The 17,044-nt window shown below is 39.4% G+C and overlaps 1 protein-coding gene across 1 annotated transcript in view; it reads right to left on the bottom strand.

Annotated features, from left to right (window-relative positions):
* CUL5 (cullin 5) overlaps positions 1 to 17,044 on the bottom strand; it is an 88,429-nt gene that overhangs the window by 49,224 nt on the left and 22,161 nt on the right. Inside the window, 1 exon segment of the mRNA XM_036426375.2 lies at positions 15,089 to 15,198. Within this exon segment, the coding sequence (XP_036282268.2) occupies positions 15,089 to 15,198 (110 nt within the window).

Below are 17,044 nucleotides of genomic sequence, written 5' to 3'. Positions count from 1 at the left end.
AGTGGGGAGCGATAAGCAAGAAATTAGGCAAACTAACCTTATTTTAGCCCCTAAGTTCAATCATGGTCCTATTATACCCATTTTTGAAATGTCACTCTAATTTGGATATTTCCATCCATCACCACCAGTACATAATAAAAATCATGATAATCTCTTGCTTATTACAACAAAAACCAGTATGAACTGACTGCCGTGGCACTCTACATATAGTGATTTATGTTAGTATAGGTTTTCCAAGAAGCAGATATGATTAGAAGAACAAGAGATTTATTGAGGTAAATGTCTGCGAGGGAAAATGGGAAGTGAACTACAAGAAGCTGAGCAAGGGATAAACCTACAATGCTGTTCTAAACCCCGCAGGGAAGAGGAGAAAGGAAGGTTGTGTAGTAAGAATCTCAGACTGCAGTGCAGTTCTAAGTTTGATAAAGCTGTGGGTAGTTTTGGAGCAAAAGCCACTCATTAGAGGAAATCCATGCCTCCATGAAATAGGATTACCACTGCATATTCAAACCTTTGCTGGGTACATACATGCCAGAAGGACTCAAACATGACTTGCATCTCAAAGGCAACAGGGGATGGTATGATGAAGGATGTGGGATTGAGTAGCTCTAAAACATCTTACCCAAGAAAGAATCAAGCTTGATAAGAACTTATTACAACTTCTGTAGCTTCCCTTTCTCAACTTCCAGGTATTGCCATGTGTTGATATATCAGAACAAAATGTGAACATATTTCTTATTCAAAATACAATACTGCTCACACAATAAAAAAGTCAAGTATCCTGCTCCATTTTCAAAATATATATAAAAGGCTAAGTGTCTATTCAACTGTCTGACCATTAGGCATGACACATACTGACCACCAGGGGGCAGATGCTCAACACAGGAGCTGCCATGACACACACTGGCCATTTAAAAATAAATGGCACCATGGACCTGGCACCGATAAACCAACACTCGGCTTCCCCCAGTGGGACACAGGCGCCGCCACCACCCCGGAGCCACATCCCACCAAACCGCAGCCAACGCTGCCAAGACCCCATAGCACAAATGTGGCCCACAGCCCAGCTCAGCCCGGAAATGGTGCCTGTGGGCGCCAGGTAATGACATTATGTAGCAACACTCGGCTTCCTCTCCCTAGTGACCAGTCTCCTTGAAGTTTCTTTAGCCCAGGAACCCAACTTGCTTTATAGCCAGGTGCAAACATTTTATTTTACAGTTTAACCAAATGTTTAAGAGTTTTCCTGTGCCTCATCTCATTTTATCCTCACAGAAGTCCTGGAGTAGGTAGATAGGAGGACTCAATAGAATCCTATTTTCTTTTCATTAGCAAGATGTGAATAGCGATATTAAAATATTTCTAATGAATTTCCTTTTAATGTGCACATATCCTATATCAGGTGTCGGCAACCTGCGGCTCCAGAGCCGCATGCGGCTCTCTTGAAGCTTTACCGTGGCTCCGACAACTTGCAAGCCCATGTGAAAGTGAAGGTAACGTCTTACAGCCCTGACGTGCTGACACTGTGCACTGAGGTTCAGGAGCAAAAATCCCATTAACCAGGTAAATTAAATATTTTATATTTAATGTATATATTTATAGAAATATATTTTATAAAAATATACTTTATATTGTTATAAAAATATATTTTATATTGTTAAGTGAAAAAGTGCTTTTTTCTTCAGATTGACAGCTAACTGCACGATCCGGTATATAGCATTAAGGTAAGAAACAACATATGCAGTGTTATATTTGTTTTAAATGTCGCAATGGTTTTGCGGCACCCAGGTTTTTTTTTTTCCTTCGGAAATGGGTCCAAGTGGCTCTTTATGTCTTAAAGGTTGCAGACCCCTGTCCTATATAATAAAAGCATAATACACAAATTCTCCCCTCGACCAGGAGTTTGGCCAGGGGAAGGGAGGGAGGCTGCAGTTAGGGACCCCACAAGTGCATGAATTTCTGGGCCTCTAGTTTTATAATGTACTTGAAGAATGTATTATGATAATACCCTTAAAGCCCTCCCTGTTCCACTCCCCATCCTACTTCCATCCCTCTCCAGAAGTAATCAAGCCTGAATTTATATTTCCCCCAAGTTTTGTGACATTCTATGAGGATTTCTAAACATAATAGAAATTTTATCAAATAATTTTTAAATGATTTTTTTACTCAACATTGCTTCTGATATTTACCTATTTATAGGTTCATGCAGTTCTAATTTATGTACTTTATTTTGTCAAATGGCACTTCAACATAAAAGGGAAGAGGCAATAGTGAGCAATGTGTGTGTGTGTGTGTGTGTGTGTGTGTGTGTATCCATATATCCTATATAATAAAGAATATGCAAATTGACCCTCACACACTCACAAGATGGCTGCCTACAACCAAGCCAGCAGGGGGGTTAGTGAGGGACAACCAAACGATTGAACAATCAGGCTGCGTGGAGCAACCAGGCTGGCACAGGGGGGGGGGGCAGTTGGGAGTAGCCAGGCCGGCGGGGAGGGGGGGCAGAGTTGGCAGTTGGGAGTAGCCAGGCTGGCAGGGGGGGCAGCAGTTAGGGGCAACCAGGCTGGAGGGGGGGGGGGCAGTGAGAGGTGACCAGGTTGGCAGGAGGGGCAGTTGGTGGCAACCAGGCCGGCGGGTGGGGGAGGTCTTAATTTCATATATATGAAAGTAAGCCTGAATTGGTAAGAAAATACTCTCTTGAAATAGATAACCAAAGCGCTTTTAAAAAGAGACATACTACAGGGAAATCATTTTTAAATATTAATTAAAAAAATCAGGGAGTTGGGGAGTGGGAGAATAAAGAAGTAAAAACTTTTCAAAAGTTTCATTGGGACAGAGAGAAAGGATGGGAGAAGCAGCAAGAGGTACAAAATATTCCTAAATTTCAACTTCCTTAGATAGAATGGGAGTAAAATAGTGTGATTTTGGTGTAAAAAATAGGTATTTTGCTTTTAATTAAAAGTAATACCATATGCCTTTGAGAGTGAGAAACAGGAAAGTAATCACTAGTGGAAGTGAACTTTCAAATTAATAAAAATAAGGAAAAGAAAAAATAGTATCTAATAAGTGATAAATGTATAGAAACAGTAAAAATAAGAATAAGTTATATCATTATACATGAACTAAATAAGTTATCCCATTAGAAAGACAATATGTCTTTCAAAAGGACAAATATTTCCTGGCTGATATGGCTCAGTGGTTGAATCTTGGAGAGCCATCTCCAGTATTGAGCAAAAATGAGAGGTGCTGAGGAGAAACAGCAGATGGCTCCATATAAAGAGAAAACTGAGACCGAGCGAAGGGCTATATGCAATGGTGTAATACTGTCTCTCTTGGAAAAGTTCTTGATCCCCAAACCTTACAAGCACTAAGCAAAGTTTTCCATTTGAAAAGGAAAGGAGCCCTGGCAGATGTGGCTCCAGTTGGTTGTAATGTGATCCCTTACACACAAGGTGGTGGGTTTGATTCTCGGTCAGGGCACCAACCCGTGGTGGGTTTGATCCCTGGTTGGGAGGCAGCTGATTGATATCTCCCCCCCTCTTCTTCTCTCTCAAAATCAATAAAGAAAAGAGAAATTTATGAAAAGTAAAGAACTACTATTAACAATAATTACTTGACTGAGGATGCTGCTGGTGATGACACGGGATTGTGGATCAGTCACAACAAGCGTACTAGGATGCTTTTGAAATCAGCAAAAAAGAAATGTAACCAACAGACCCTATCAGACTGGGTCTGGCTGGCCCTTAACTTCTCTGTGTTCTATTATGAGATTCTCAACTCTGGAGAAAGCCTGCTTTTTTGCAAAGAAAACTTTTGATGAAGCCACTGCTGAACTTGGTACATTATGTGAAGAGTCATACAAAGACAGCAAGCTAATAATGCAATCACTGAGAGAACACTTGACATTGTGGATATTGGATACCTAAGGAGAGGAAGCTGAAGCAGGAGAATGAAGAGAAAATTAACAGGCCTCTCAACCTTTGTCTGCCTCATTTTAACATTTACACAGTGGACCATTAGTCATCCATGCTGTCCCACAAACAGTTTTTTGTTTACGATTTATGACAGATTTATTTTTATTTGAATTTCTCTATCTCCCATGTGGCTTTTATGTTTAATATTAGCGGAGTAGAAATAGTTAACATTCAGAGAGTTCTACTTTCATCTTGAGTGACCAATAAGGGATGTAGGAGTTTTATACAAGTTATAAATGCTTGACTTAGTATATTTGGAACATTGTAGCTTCACAAGGGTCAGTGTTAAAATAGTTTTCATGTCTAAGCAAAGAAAACTGCCAACATATTGGTTTGTCCTGATGGGGAATAAAAATAATTGGTTCTAGTCACGGGTGTAGTTGTGGGTATTGAAGTTTTGAAGCACTTAGAGCAGAGGCAGGGAACCTTTTTTTCTGATGTTTTATAACATCACTAGAGGCCCAGTGCATGAAATTCCTGCATGGATAGGGCTCCTAGCGATCAGGGCCAATCCAGGCCTCCCTTCCCTGGCTGCCAGCCGGGGCTTTCCTTCATTCTGTGCCACCCCCCTGGTGGTTAGCTCATGTCATAGTGAGTGATCAAACTCCTGGTCTCCTGGTCGAACTCCCAAGGGGACATTTTATATATTTAGATTTGCAGGCCATACAAAATTATCAACTTAAAAATTAGCCTGCTATATTGGCCAAACATTTAATTTCCTCACCCCTAATGCCTTGGCAGAGCCAGACCAAATGATTTCTCCGGCCTTATATGCCCCATGAGCCAGACTTTCTCTACCCCTCACTTAGAGGGATGGAGTATAAGTGGATATCCCTTGGACAGTACATGTTAACCCATGTGGAATACTCACTTTCAATGTGCACACCTGCACATCTGTGACTACATCTGCTAAAGTATTGCTTTAGTTGTGGCCCAATTTACTCTGGATAAGGGCAGAAACGGTTCACATTCCATTATTTGTAAAATTATCTGCTGTTTGCTTTCATTCACTTCGCTACACTCATTTTATTTGTATTTAAATGGCTTAGGCAACCTAAGAACACATGTACAAGTCAAGATGCAGGAAAATGAAATGCTTGATATCCATTACTTCATATATATCAAGCACAGCAGTAAAACAAAACAAAACAAAACATGTATTTACCATTTTTAAAGGTTTTTTTTTGTTTTTTTTGTTTTTTGCTTTTGTAAATTTTTCTTTGATTTGCCTAACATGCAGCACATGCTGTAAAATAGTTAACAGGGAAATAACTTAAAATTATGATTAGCTTTGTTTAATGTCTCATGAAATGTTCATGAATAATCTAAGCATAATTAAGACTGTGTATTATGTAAGTAGAATAAAAGCTTTACGAATGGACAAAAAATGTTCATTTATACCAGAAAATATATATCAACATATAAAAATATAATTAGATATGTAAGATACAAATACATTGGAATACTTAACACACCCTTGTAATAGTCAGGATGTACTCAGCTGAAACGTTAAACTCAATTAACAGTGACTCAGATTGGCAATTTTCAACTAGTGTGTAAAGAAAGTTTTTAAAACATTGCAATACCTGACAAGTCAGGGGCACTGAACTCTTTCCCCTTAGATTGTCAAATAAAAAAATTATATAAGCCAACACAACAATAACTATTTGGTGTGAATGAATCAAAATTATGTCTTTTTTTGGTCAGGCCAAGAATATATCTCTTTGGTGTGCCGTAGAATTTTAGTAATTAGTTTGCATTTGATAAAGCTCAATTTGTTTAATGGCTGATATTGGTAATGGTGTAGGCAAAGGTACGTGTTTTCATTTTTTGCAGAATCCTTAAATCCTGTAACCTGTTTGGAAATATTTCCATTTTGTCTTAAACTTGATTAGGGGTAGGATAATAGCTTTTCAAATATTTAAAGGAAATGTTCCTTCAACTTCCTGCATTTGTTCAATGAAAAGAGCAGGGGTATTCTGTTTTGTTTGGAAGGTAACTTCTTTTCTCTTCAAGAATTAGGATTGTTTTCTTTATCCTTAGAACTCTGAAATTCCTTGAGGATGTGTCCAGGCATTCTTTTTAGCACCTTCAATATTAAGACTTGTAGGAATAGGTGGCAAGGGACATGAGATTTTAGTCCTGGAAACTTCATTCTTGTATTTTGACTATATCTTCTCCTCTACTATTTTTGTTCTCTCCTTCTGGAACCCTTTTTAGTAGAAGTTAATCTGATTCTAGATCTAGCCTTGATATTTATTAATTATTATTATTTTTATTTCAGAGAGGGAGAGAGAGGGAGAAAGAAACATCAACGATGAGAGAGAATCATTGGTCGGCTGCCTCCTGCACACTCCCTACTCGGGGGGATCGAGCCCACAACCCAGGCATGTGCCCTTGACCTGAATTGAACCTGGGACCGTTCAGTCTGCAGGCTGATGCTCTATCCACTGAGCCAAATAAATCAGGGCGACATTCATTAATTTTCCATAATGTCTTTGCTCTACATTCAGGGAGAAATCTGGTTTAAGTTTTCAAATTATTAATTTTGTCTTTATTAGTTAGCTCTTTTATTTTTTTATTCAAAGCTCTCTTCTTTATTTTGATTACCTCATTTTCAGAGAGATATCCACTTGCTGTTCCACTTATTTATGCATTCAAAGAGGAAGAGAGGGGAGAGAGAGAGAAACATCAATGATGAGAATCATTGATCGGCTGCCTCCTGCACGCCTCCTCTATTGTGAATCCATCCCAAAACCCGGGCATGTGCCCTGACAAGGAATTGAACCATGACCTCCTGGTTCATAGGCCAACTCTCAACTCTGAACCACTCTAGTTGGGCAATAAAAAACTTTTTTAAAAAAAGAAGCAATTCTCAACTGAGTGAGGTGCTGCAACTTACCACCCCCCAACCCCCCGCCCCAAGACATTTGGGAACACATGAGAGCTTTTTCTGTTTAATAATGAGGGGAGGGGAGAGGAGTATACAAAGTGTCAGCTACTAAACTTTATGAGGGTGAATACCAGAATGATGAACAACCCACAACATGTAGGATCATCTTTTATAACAATGGTTCTCAAACTTTCTAATGCCGCTACCCTTTAATACAGTTCCTCATGTTGTGGTGACCTCCAACCACAAAATTATTTTCGTTGCTACAGCAGCGGTTCTCAACCTGTGGGTTGCCTAACCACTAGAACCGCTAGCAGGGTCGCCTAAAACCATCAGAAAACTCAGATATTTACATTACGATTCATAACAGTAGCAAAATTACAGTTATAAAGTAGCAACGAAAATAATTTTATGTTTGGGGGTCACCACAACATGAGGAACTGTATTAAAGAGTCGCAGGATTAAAAAGATTGAGAACCAGTTTTATAACCATTCAAAATGCTAATAACACTTCTATTGAAAAATAAGGATGCAGATTATGAGAAAAGGGGAGTAAATAGTAGTTTAATTAAACACGGCATGCCCTAGCTGGTGTGGCTCAATGGATAGACCATGGGCCTGCAGACTGAAGGGTCCTGGGTTAGATTTCTGGTCAAGGGCACATGCCTAGGTTGTGGGCTTGATCCCCAGTAGGAGGCGTGCAGGAGGTAGCCAATCCATGATTCTCTCATCACTGATGTTTCTCTCTCTCTCTATCTCTCCTTTCTTCTCTGAAATCAATAAAAAATATTTAAAAAATATATTAAACACATCAGATTTAGAGATAAGCAAGCTCTGTTATTATTATGGTTAAATAGGCTAAAATTTGGAAAGCTAGGTCTTGCAATTTTGGTGATAGCATGATAAGACATCCAGGAATCCTAAGAGGACAACATATTGAACAACCTTGGGTAACTCCAAGGAGATCAAAGATTCTTAAAAAACAGTATATTAAAGCCACTAGCTGTAGCAAGTACAAAGTTATTGACTATTTCTGCTTAGAAGTACACATTAAGCAAGGAACAGCATCGCGCTATGCTCCTGTTCCCAGTCAGGAGTGTACAGAAAAGCAGCATCATTCTAGATTAGGGGTGTCGAACTCAATCAGAGAAGGGGCCAAAATCTAAAATCCAGCCTAAATCGCGGGCCGAATGGTTTACTGAACAGTCATAAACTGACAATGTTAACCAGAAATGTGAATTTAAAATGAGTGGAACAATCTTTTCCTTAACAGTGCTGTTAACCAACTCACATGCTATCAAGCAAAACAGTAATATTGGTATCAAGCAAAACAGTAATATTGGAATGTACCTAAAATGCTCATTGTTTTGTTTTCTGGCTAGATGTCTGACACCGTTTTCCCCGGATCAATGAGTCAATGTTCGGTTTTATTTCTTGGGCTGTAGCAACCCGCAAAACAGCATGGAGGTTGTCATCGGTAATGCGTGATCTGTGCTTGTTTTTGTTCAGATTCATTATTGAAAACATCTGTTCACAAAGATAGGTGCTCCCGAACATGGATAGAATACGGGCAGCATGAAGTCGGAGCTCTGGCATTGAGTCAGAGGGCAGTAGAGGGTAGAAGTCCTCAATTTCAACATCCTGAAACCTTGATTTCAGGCCACTGTCAGACTGAAGCTCGATTATCTCCATCTGAAGGTGATGGGGCACATTGTTGACATCAACTGTAAAAAGATTGGCAAAGATGTCAAAGCCTGAGTGCTGTGTTCTAAAGTCAGAGAAGCGCCGCTCAAATTCACTTAGTAAATGGCTAACTTTGGTAGCCAGCCGACTGCAAGGAAAAGTACCAGAAATAGTGGTTGAGATACTCAAACAAACGGGAAAGTGGGCAAGATTGTCCTGTTCCAGTTGGGACTTCCATAGTTGAAGTTTACGCTGGAATGCTGTGATCATGTCAGACATCTTCGTGATGACTTGTTTGTGTCCCTGCAGCTTCAGATTCAGTTGGGCGAGATGCTCGCATATGTCACACATCATAGCAAAATCACATAGCCAGGCAGGATCCGACAGTTCAGGCAAGGGCTTTCCTTTACTTTCCATGAAAAGAGCAATTTGTTCTCTGAGCTCACAAAATCTTTTGAGGACTGCGCTCTTGCTCAGCCATCTTACTTCTGTGTAGTATGGCACGTCTCCATGCTCTGCACCCACCTCCTGTAAAAACTGCTGGAACTGGCGATGATTGAGGCCACGTGCCCGTATAAAGTTAATAGTTTTAATGACTGTGGTCATTATGTCATTCATGTCCAGAACTTTTCCACACATAGCCTCTTGGTGGATAATGCAATGATAAGTAATCAAGGGTGTGTGGCAGTGACTTTTTTGCATTCTTTCCTTCATTAGTCCAACCAAGCCTTTCTTTTCTCCGCACATTGAAGGTGCGCCATCGGTAGTTAGCCCCACCAACTTTTCCCAGGGTAATTTAAAATTATTTATAGATTTCTCCACAGCCTCAAATATATCTCTACCAGTCGTCGTCCCATGCATGGCAGCTACATCCAAAAGTTCCTCAGTGACAGAGAGGTCGGTCTTCGTAGCACGTATAAAGATGGACAGCTGCGCTGTATCAGTGTTGTCTGTGCTTTCATTGATAGCAAGTGAAAAAGCGAGATAACCGCATGCCTGTTCGGCCAGCTGTGATGATAGATTTCCTGAGAGTTCTTGAACTCTATCTGCAATGGTGTTTCTTGACAAACTGACATTTTGAAAACTCTGTATCTGGTCTGGGCATACTTGCTCACACACTTTTAGCATGCATTGCTTCAAAAAGGCACCCTCTGAAAAACACCTTGAAGTACGGGCAATTTCTTCAGCCACTATAAAGCTTGCTTTCACTGCAGCATCATTTTTCGCTGTAGCCTTTGTAAACATTTGCTGCTGTGATTGTAGTTTGCCTTTTAGTTCTTTAACAATTTTATGCTTTTCTTCCAAAGTATATTTGCCATACTTAACATTATGTTTGGTGTCAAAATGACGACGTATATTGTACTCTTTCATCACCGACACTGTCTCATAACACAATATACACACTGGTTTGCCCTCTCTAAGCACAAACATGTATTCATTTTCCCATCTGTCATTAAATTGTCTGCCTTCACCGTCAACTTTTCTTTTCCTGGACATTTTGGGATCAATATTGGCAGTAAAAGATGTAGTTTATTGGAAATCTGCGTTAGAAGGAAAAAGTTGAAAACTGCACAGGGATAGCTTGATTTGGCAGATGGAGTGGAGAAAAAAAAAGTCAGTCAATAAATGCCTGGCTGGGTACAGATAGCAGATTCTGTTGCGATTTTTATGCCTGCACTTTATGCCAGGAACTGGCAGCTTCTGCTGTGTATTTTTTATGCCCGCACACTCACTCTCTCCTCTGCTCTGCCACCCGCACAACCACATGGATGCCGGACTATAGGTCACGCCTCCTGAATCTCCCGTGACTTGTTATCTATGCGCATGCGTAATAGATAGCAAGTACAGCGGCCGGCCACCTCGCCGGCCGGCGAGATCACAAGCCTCCTATGTCACCGCGCGTCATTGTGATGGAACGCAGCGGAGTGCAGTGATGACAGCGCGGTGCGGGCCACATTGCAAGGCCTGGCGGGCCGGATTTGGCCCGCGGGCCTTGTGTTTGACATGTGTGTTCTAGATGATAAAGTATATTATTAACACAAATTAGCAAAAATAAGACAAAAAGAAGCCCTATCACATTCAACATATTCATAAGTTTAATCAAATAATTTAAGAAAAATACATGTATATATGAATGCTAATAAGTTTTAAAAGGTCTCTGCTATTTATTAAATGCTAATTTATTAAAAGGCAGAATCATGGATATAAGTTAATATGCAACTTATTTTTAGAGAAATTAATTTTTAGAGAAATTAGATTACTTTCTTATGTAATAAAGAGAAAAAATGAGCACAACAGCATAATGTATATATATAGATTACTCAGTCACATATCTACAATTCACTGATATAGTCATTGATACAGTATTTCACTAGTGCACACACACAAATTATAGCAGGTGTGAGACAGCCATCCTTAGGAAGACATGGTTGCAAAGTTGACCCTCGGCTTGCATCTGGGAACTTGGATTTTAGGAATGTTCTTACCATTTCCTGTTAAAACTGGCTCATTGTACCTGTACTGTTTATGTAAAAATCTGATTTATGTTAAACAATTGCTTTCCACTTAAGAGTCTGTAACTTTGGCTGCCTATGTGACTAGTCCCAGGTAAAACCCTGGGCACTGAGTCTTTAATGAGCTTTCCATGGTAGACAGGATTTCACATGTGTTGTAATAATCAGTTGTTGAAAGAATCAGGTCTATCCTGTGTGACTTTACTCGGAAAAGATGCTTGGTTCACCTGAACTTTACCACATGCATCTTGTTGGCATTTTGGTTTGTATCCTTTATTGTAATAAAGTACAGCCAGGAATACAATTATATGCTGAGTCCTATGGTCTTCCTAGCATTCCTTTAACCCAGGGTGGTCTTGAGAATGCTGGCCTGTTGGTGTCAGGAGTGGGATTCACTAGAACCGACTCACTGAAACATAGTGAGAGCATTGTTTGGGGAAAGCAAGGATGAAACGGTAGGATGACAAACCTTTCCTGCTTGGGTGGCTATGAGCAGTAGCTGAGTTGGTATCTGCTGTGAGAGGGAAGAGCTATCTATGAAATTTAAAAATAACCCCAGGCGAGTTGGCTTGCTTAATTTCCTGGCTGCTTTTGGCCATGTTGATTCAAATCAGAAGAGCAGCAGCACAGCCTGGATGATGCACTTGGTTTTTGTTCTCACATCCAAGTAGGAGGAGAAAATACCTAAATGTTCCCACAGGTAAGCTTTTGGTGGGCCAAAAGGTTACACTTTTGTGATGCTCTCTTCTAAGCATGAGGAAATAAGTTAAATTAGATCCCAGGGCTGGGGAAGGTTTAGAGAAACCAAGGGAGAAGAAACCACTCCAGCTGTTTCTTCAGCCTAACTTGCTGCAGCAACAGCCTCTCCATACGGCTTCCATTTCAGTCAGGATCTCCCAGCAACCGTGTTCATGTTATAAATGCTGACTTCTTCTCCCGGGATTTGAGTAAGTTTGTAATGAAAAAAAGGGGAAGTTTAAAAAGATGGCTTTGTATTTCGTAACTATTGAATATGGATGTATGATAAAGAGATAAAATATTATATGTTTGTACTCTCTTAAGTGCTACAGGGATCATATCAATCAGAAAAAGTTGTAAAATAAAAAGTTAGAAATGCACACCCTCCCTGCTTTTTATTGCTGGTGAGGGGATTGGAATTTAAAGTGTTTAAGTATTGGAAACAGAATAAGTCTCTGTAATGAATGATATTTACTGTTATTTTTAACTATTGGTGTCTCTGAGAAAAGGGAGAAAACATGAAAACAAAGGAAATCTCCAGATAGCAATACACTTTGGGAGTTTCAAAACACAGTTGTTAGTTGCTACTGAGCTCTTCTGAAATCAGATGTCTGGCACTTAGAGGCTGATGATCTTCCAGCCTGATATGCATATTTTTGAGTGGATCAATTTGGAATCTAAGACTGACAAGAGTAGGCTTAGAAAAGTCTTGTCGCCAAAACCAGTTTGGCTCAGTGGTAGAGCGTTGACCTTTGGACTGAAAAGTCCTGGGTTCAATTCCGGTCAAGGGTATGTACCTTGGTTGCGGGCGCATCCCCAGTGGGGGGTGTGCAAGAGGCAGCTGGTCGATGTTTCTCTCTCATCGACGTTTCTAGCTCTCTCTCTCTCCCTTCTTCTCTGTAAAAAATCAATAAAATATATTAAAAAAAAAAAAAAAGTCTTGTCACTGGGGCGTCGAACATGACTGTCTGCTCTATCATATATTGTCTTTGCTAATGCTGAAGAAGAGTCATTGACTTTTTGGAATCCTGAATTCACAAATCCTAATTGCCTGGATCTGAACCTAAGCTGAAACCTGATAATGTCTGGTGTTGGGCTGTTTGTACTTCAACACAAGTGTACTGAACTAAAGCAGGCATATGCTCAATGAACTCGATTTTGACGTGATTGCTAAACAATGCCCACAGAAAAGGGCTTATTCTCTGATGGACCCTCTGAAATCAAGCTGCCTGGTTTTATCTAAGTATATTCTTAACTTGTGGTTACTGACAAAAGCTCTAGTTGGCAAAGGGCACTGTACTCGCTCCTTCCAGCCTGGATTCTCCACTGCTCTTAGGGATCTCTCACTACTATTGACTTCTGTTCAGCTTTCTGGATTAGCTGCAGTTTTCAACAATATGTAATAACTTGACTCTATTTCTCTTACTTTTACCTCACCCCTCCTTGTACACACATCTTAGTTAGGCAACTTGGCTATTAAACACAGTTATCTTCAGAGGAACTAACCTTCTCCAGGCTGCTCATGAAATTAACAGGACAAAGAGGTGGGAGGTGATGTTAATCTAATAATATTTTGAAAGTTTTGAAAATTTGGGATTTCATCCAGACCAATCCCTAAATATGATATATCTTTCTAGTTAGGTTGTACAAAAATGCCTTCCTCTACAAATGTTTTTGTTCCTCTTGCAGGTCTGGATAATTGGGGGAAATGAATAATTTTCATTAACGCATTGGACATATTGATTTTATAAAGGAGAGAAAACAAAACTCAGCATCAGGGGAGGAGGACATTTTTGTTTTTCAGAACTATTCTTGAAAGCTTTCACCTCTTCCTGGGAAAAACGAAACAAAACAACAACAACACAAACACACACACAAATAAACAAAAACAAAAAAACTCCCAGTGTTGACTTTCCATGCTGCTGTGAATGCTTTGAATTCAAGCTGACTGCCGAGTTTCTTATCACACCTAACAGTGCTCCGAGACAGTAGGGAATAGCCTCAATTCTAACACTTTCCATACAGACCAACTCTAAATGTGGAAATGAACCAGTGAGACAAATAAACTGGTGTCACAGATAAATGAAACTGTTTGGAATTAATTGCTTTCAGGCAGTCCAAGCCTGAAATCAAGGCCTGAACTGGATTATCTGGACTGGATTAGAAACTCTAGAGTGAAAAGCCTCCTTTTTTTTTTTTTTTTTTTTTTTTTTTTTTTTTTTTACTGACTCTGGTATGTCTTGCTTTAGGTGTCCTAACAATTGTAAGCTATTTGTTTCCAAGAGTACCATGTACACCCTCTAAGACTGTACTCCTTTATTTGTGTACCCTATCATGACACTGCGTGAACCCTGGAAGTGTTCAGGTCCGCTTCAATTTATAGGCCAAAGTTGTACTTTGCCTGAATTGATACTTTAGGCCATGTAAAAAAGATCCATACAGAAAGTCACTCACTTTTCTAAGACAAACCTCATGGTTAATGGGATTTATTTTAACTAACTAAATCCAGGGCCTCTAAAAGATGTAACTGAAATCAATTCTATAGGTTGGTCTTGCCTTGCTGGGTGAAGTCTTCCTAATAATAGCTTTGCTGTAAAGACACTTGGCCAGAGGCCAGGAGTTAACACAGCTGACAGGACACTGTATTCCTTAGAAAGGCCTATTTGGCCTGGGTTGGAATCTGAGAAATTGAATGGTCAACAATTCCCCACACTGACAAAACTTTCCTGAAATGGTAAGAATGGCTAACTGTGTCTAATAATCTATTTGTGTAAATAGTATTGTTTACAATGAACACATGCTCTCTTTTTCTGAAGATCTGAATTTTTGGTACATGACAGGCAGAGGCTGCCCATGTGACCAGCCTCCAATAAAAACTCCGGCACAGAGTCTCCAATGAGCTCCCCGGAAAGACAACACATCACATATGTTGTCAATCTTGTTGGTGGGGAAGTTAAGTGTGCTCCACGTGACTCTACTGGGCGAATACTCTTGGCAGTTTGGGTGTCTTTCCTCAGACTTCACCCCGTGTGCCTTTTCCCCTTGCTGATTTTGCTTTGTATCCTTCTGCTGTAATAAATCATAGCTGTGAGTATAATTACATGTTCAGTCCTGAGTCCTTGCAAATCACTGAAATTAGGGGTGGTCTTGAGGACCCACCAACATAAATAGTAATACTTTTAAACAAGTAAATAGATCAACAGAGTAAACATTTCACTTGAATGTAAAAATGCATCACCAAAATTTCCTTTATGTTAGCAAAAAGTTAGAATTAATGAATTACTTACGAAAACAGATCAAACCACTGTTGTTTTGTAACAGACTCTTGGCGTAAAAGCTTCAAAACAATTGGACGCATGAAATCCCATTTGTCTTCAAATTGAAGAGAACCTTTATTCTTTGATAAAAAGAAAAGGATAAATAATAGTTTAATTTAAATGCAGTTAAATCAAAAGTGTTTATTTTTATTTTTTAAAAGATAGCAAGAGAAATTTAAAAGAATCAGTTTTCTATAATGGAATCCCTATAAATTTAATCTGGTATCAAGAAATCAAAGGTAGACAACCATAAAAAAATCAATGGTACAAAATTGAAGAATTTGGTCTTGTCCAAAGTGAAGGTCTACCCTTTGCCCTTGGCTTCTAGTCTGGGCCCTGGGAATGTTATGGCATTATTTGCCCGGGGACCTTGGTTCATACTGAATATGCTAACACTGTGATTTAGGGGGGGAACTAACCAAACCCACACAGTCTTTGGGCGGGGACTAGCCAATCTGAAAACAATTAACAATGTCAATTAGGGTGGAGGCTTTGGTTCAATCAACCTAGAGACTGAGATTACCCATGTGAGCAATCAATCCTGCCCTCATGTATTTAGCTGCTGTCAGAAATGAGGGTGGTCATGTGTGCAAAGAATATGGCCTCAAATTTTATAGTTGCCCTAAACTCCTCTCAAAATGTACATTTAAAATCTCAATAAACTCTGAAAACTGAGAAGAAAAAAACCCCCACACAAGAAGATATTCCATTTCATTTTATTATGCTAAGAAAATACTGATACCAAACTGGTGAGAAGAGAAGAAATGGAAACTCTAGACCAATCTAACATAGAGAACATAGATGAAAAAATCTTAAATAGCAAATTAAACAAGTGGTATATCAACAGAATGATACCTCATAATCATGCACAATTTATCCCAGGAATGTGAAAATGGCTCAATATTAGAAAAAAAAAAAATCAATTCATTACATTACTAAAAAAAAAAAAAAAAAAAAAAAAAAAAAGGGACCCCATAAGTTAAATATAGCCATGTGGCTTGCTTTTGCACATAAATTTGAATAAAAATCATTAATTTTCTAACATACCACTATCACATACCCTTAAGAAACTCATTATTGCTTTCACTATATGACTTATTGAGGGGTGTTGCTTACTTGTATCAGATAAGATATATGCACTGACTGCATGGCATCTGAAAACTCCCTAAAACTATAACCCAGAAGCAGTTTTTATTTATTTTTAAAATACATTTTATTGATTTCACGGAGGAAGGGAGAGGGAGAGACAGAAACATCAATGATGAGAGAGAATCACCGATTGGCTGCCTCCTGCACACCCCACACAAAGGATCGAGCCCACAACCCGGGCATGTGCCCTGACCGGGAATCGAACCGTGACCCCCTGGTTCATAGGTCGATGCTCAATCACTGAGCCATGCTGGCTGGGTCAGAAGCAGTTTTTAAACATATGGTCTGACAAGAACCTACACCAGAATCACCTAGGATGGTGATTACACATACAGATTTCTAAAACCTAACTCAGACCTGCTGGATCAGAATCTCTTTTTTTCTTAAAAACATATTTTCTTTGACTTCAGATAGGAAAGGAGAGGGAAAGATAGAAACATTAATGATGAGAGAGAATCATTGACTGGCTGCCCCTTGCATGCCCTGCACTGGAAACTAAGCCCATAATTTGGGCATGTGCCCTCACCAGGAATAATCTCCTGGTTCATAGGTTGGCACTTAACCACTGAGCCGGGCTAGGTCAGAATCTCTTAAGGTGAGATTAGAATTTGCATGTATAACAAATTCATGATAAAAGTACACAAAAATGTTGAGAATTTATGACTCAAAAAAGGTTAGAAACCACTAATATTAAACTCTATGAAAGCAAGTGATCCTTCTTACACCTACAAACACAGTTGATCCTAAAACTTATTGTACTGTCTCATCCAAGGTATG

The sequence above is a fragment of the Pipistrellus kuhlii genome, unplaced genomic scaffold (assembly GCF_014108245.1).
Source record: "Pipistrellus kuhlii isolate mPipKuh1 unplaced genomic scaffold, mPipKuh1.p scaffold_m20_p_9, whole genome shotgun sequence".
Taxonomy (NCBI): Eukaryota; Metazoa; Chordata; class Mammalia; order Chiroptera; family Vespertilionidae; genus Pipistrellus; species Pipistrellus kuhlii.
This window is presented reverse-complemented; position numbering and strand designations above follow the sequence as displayed.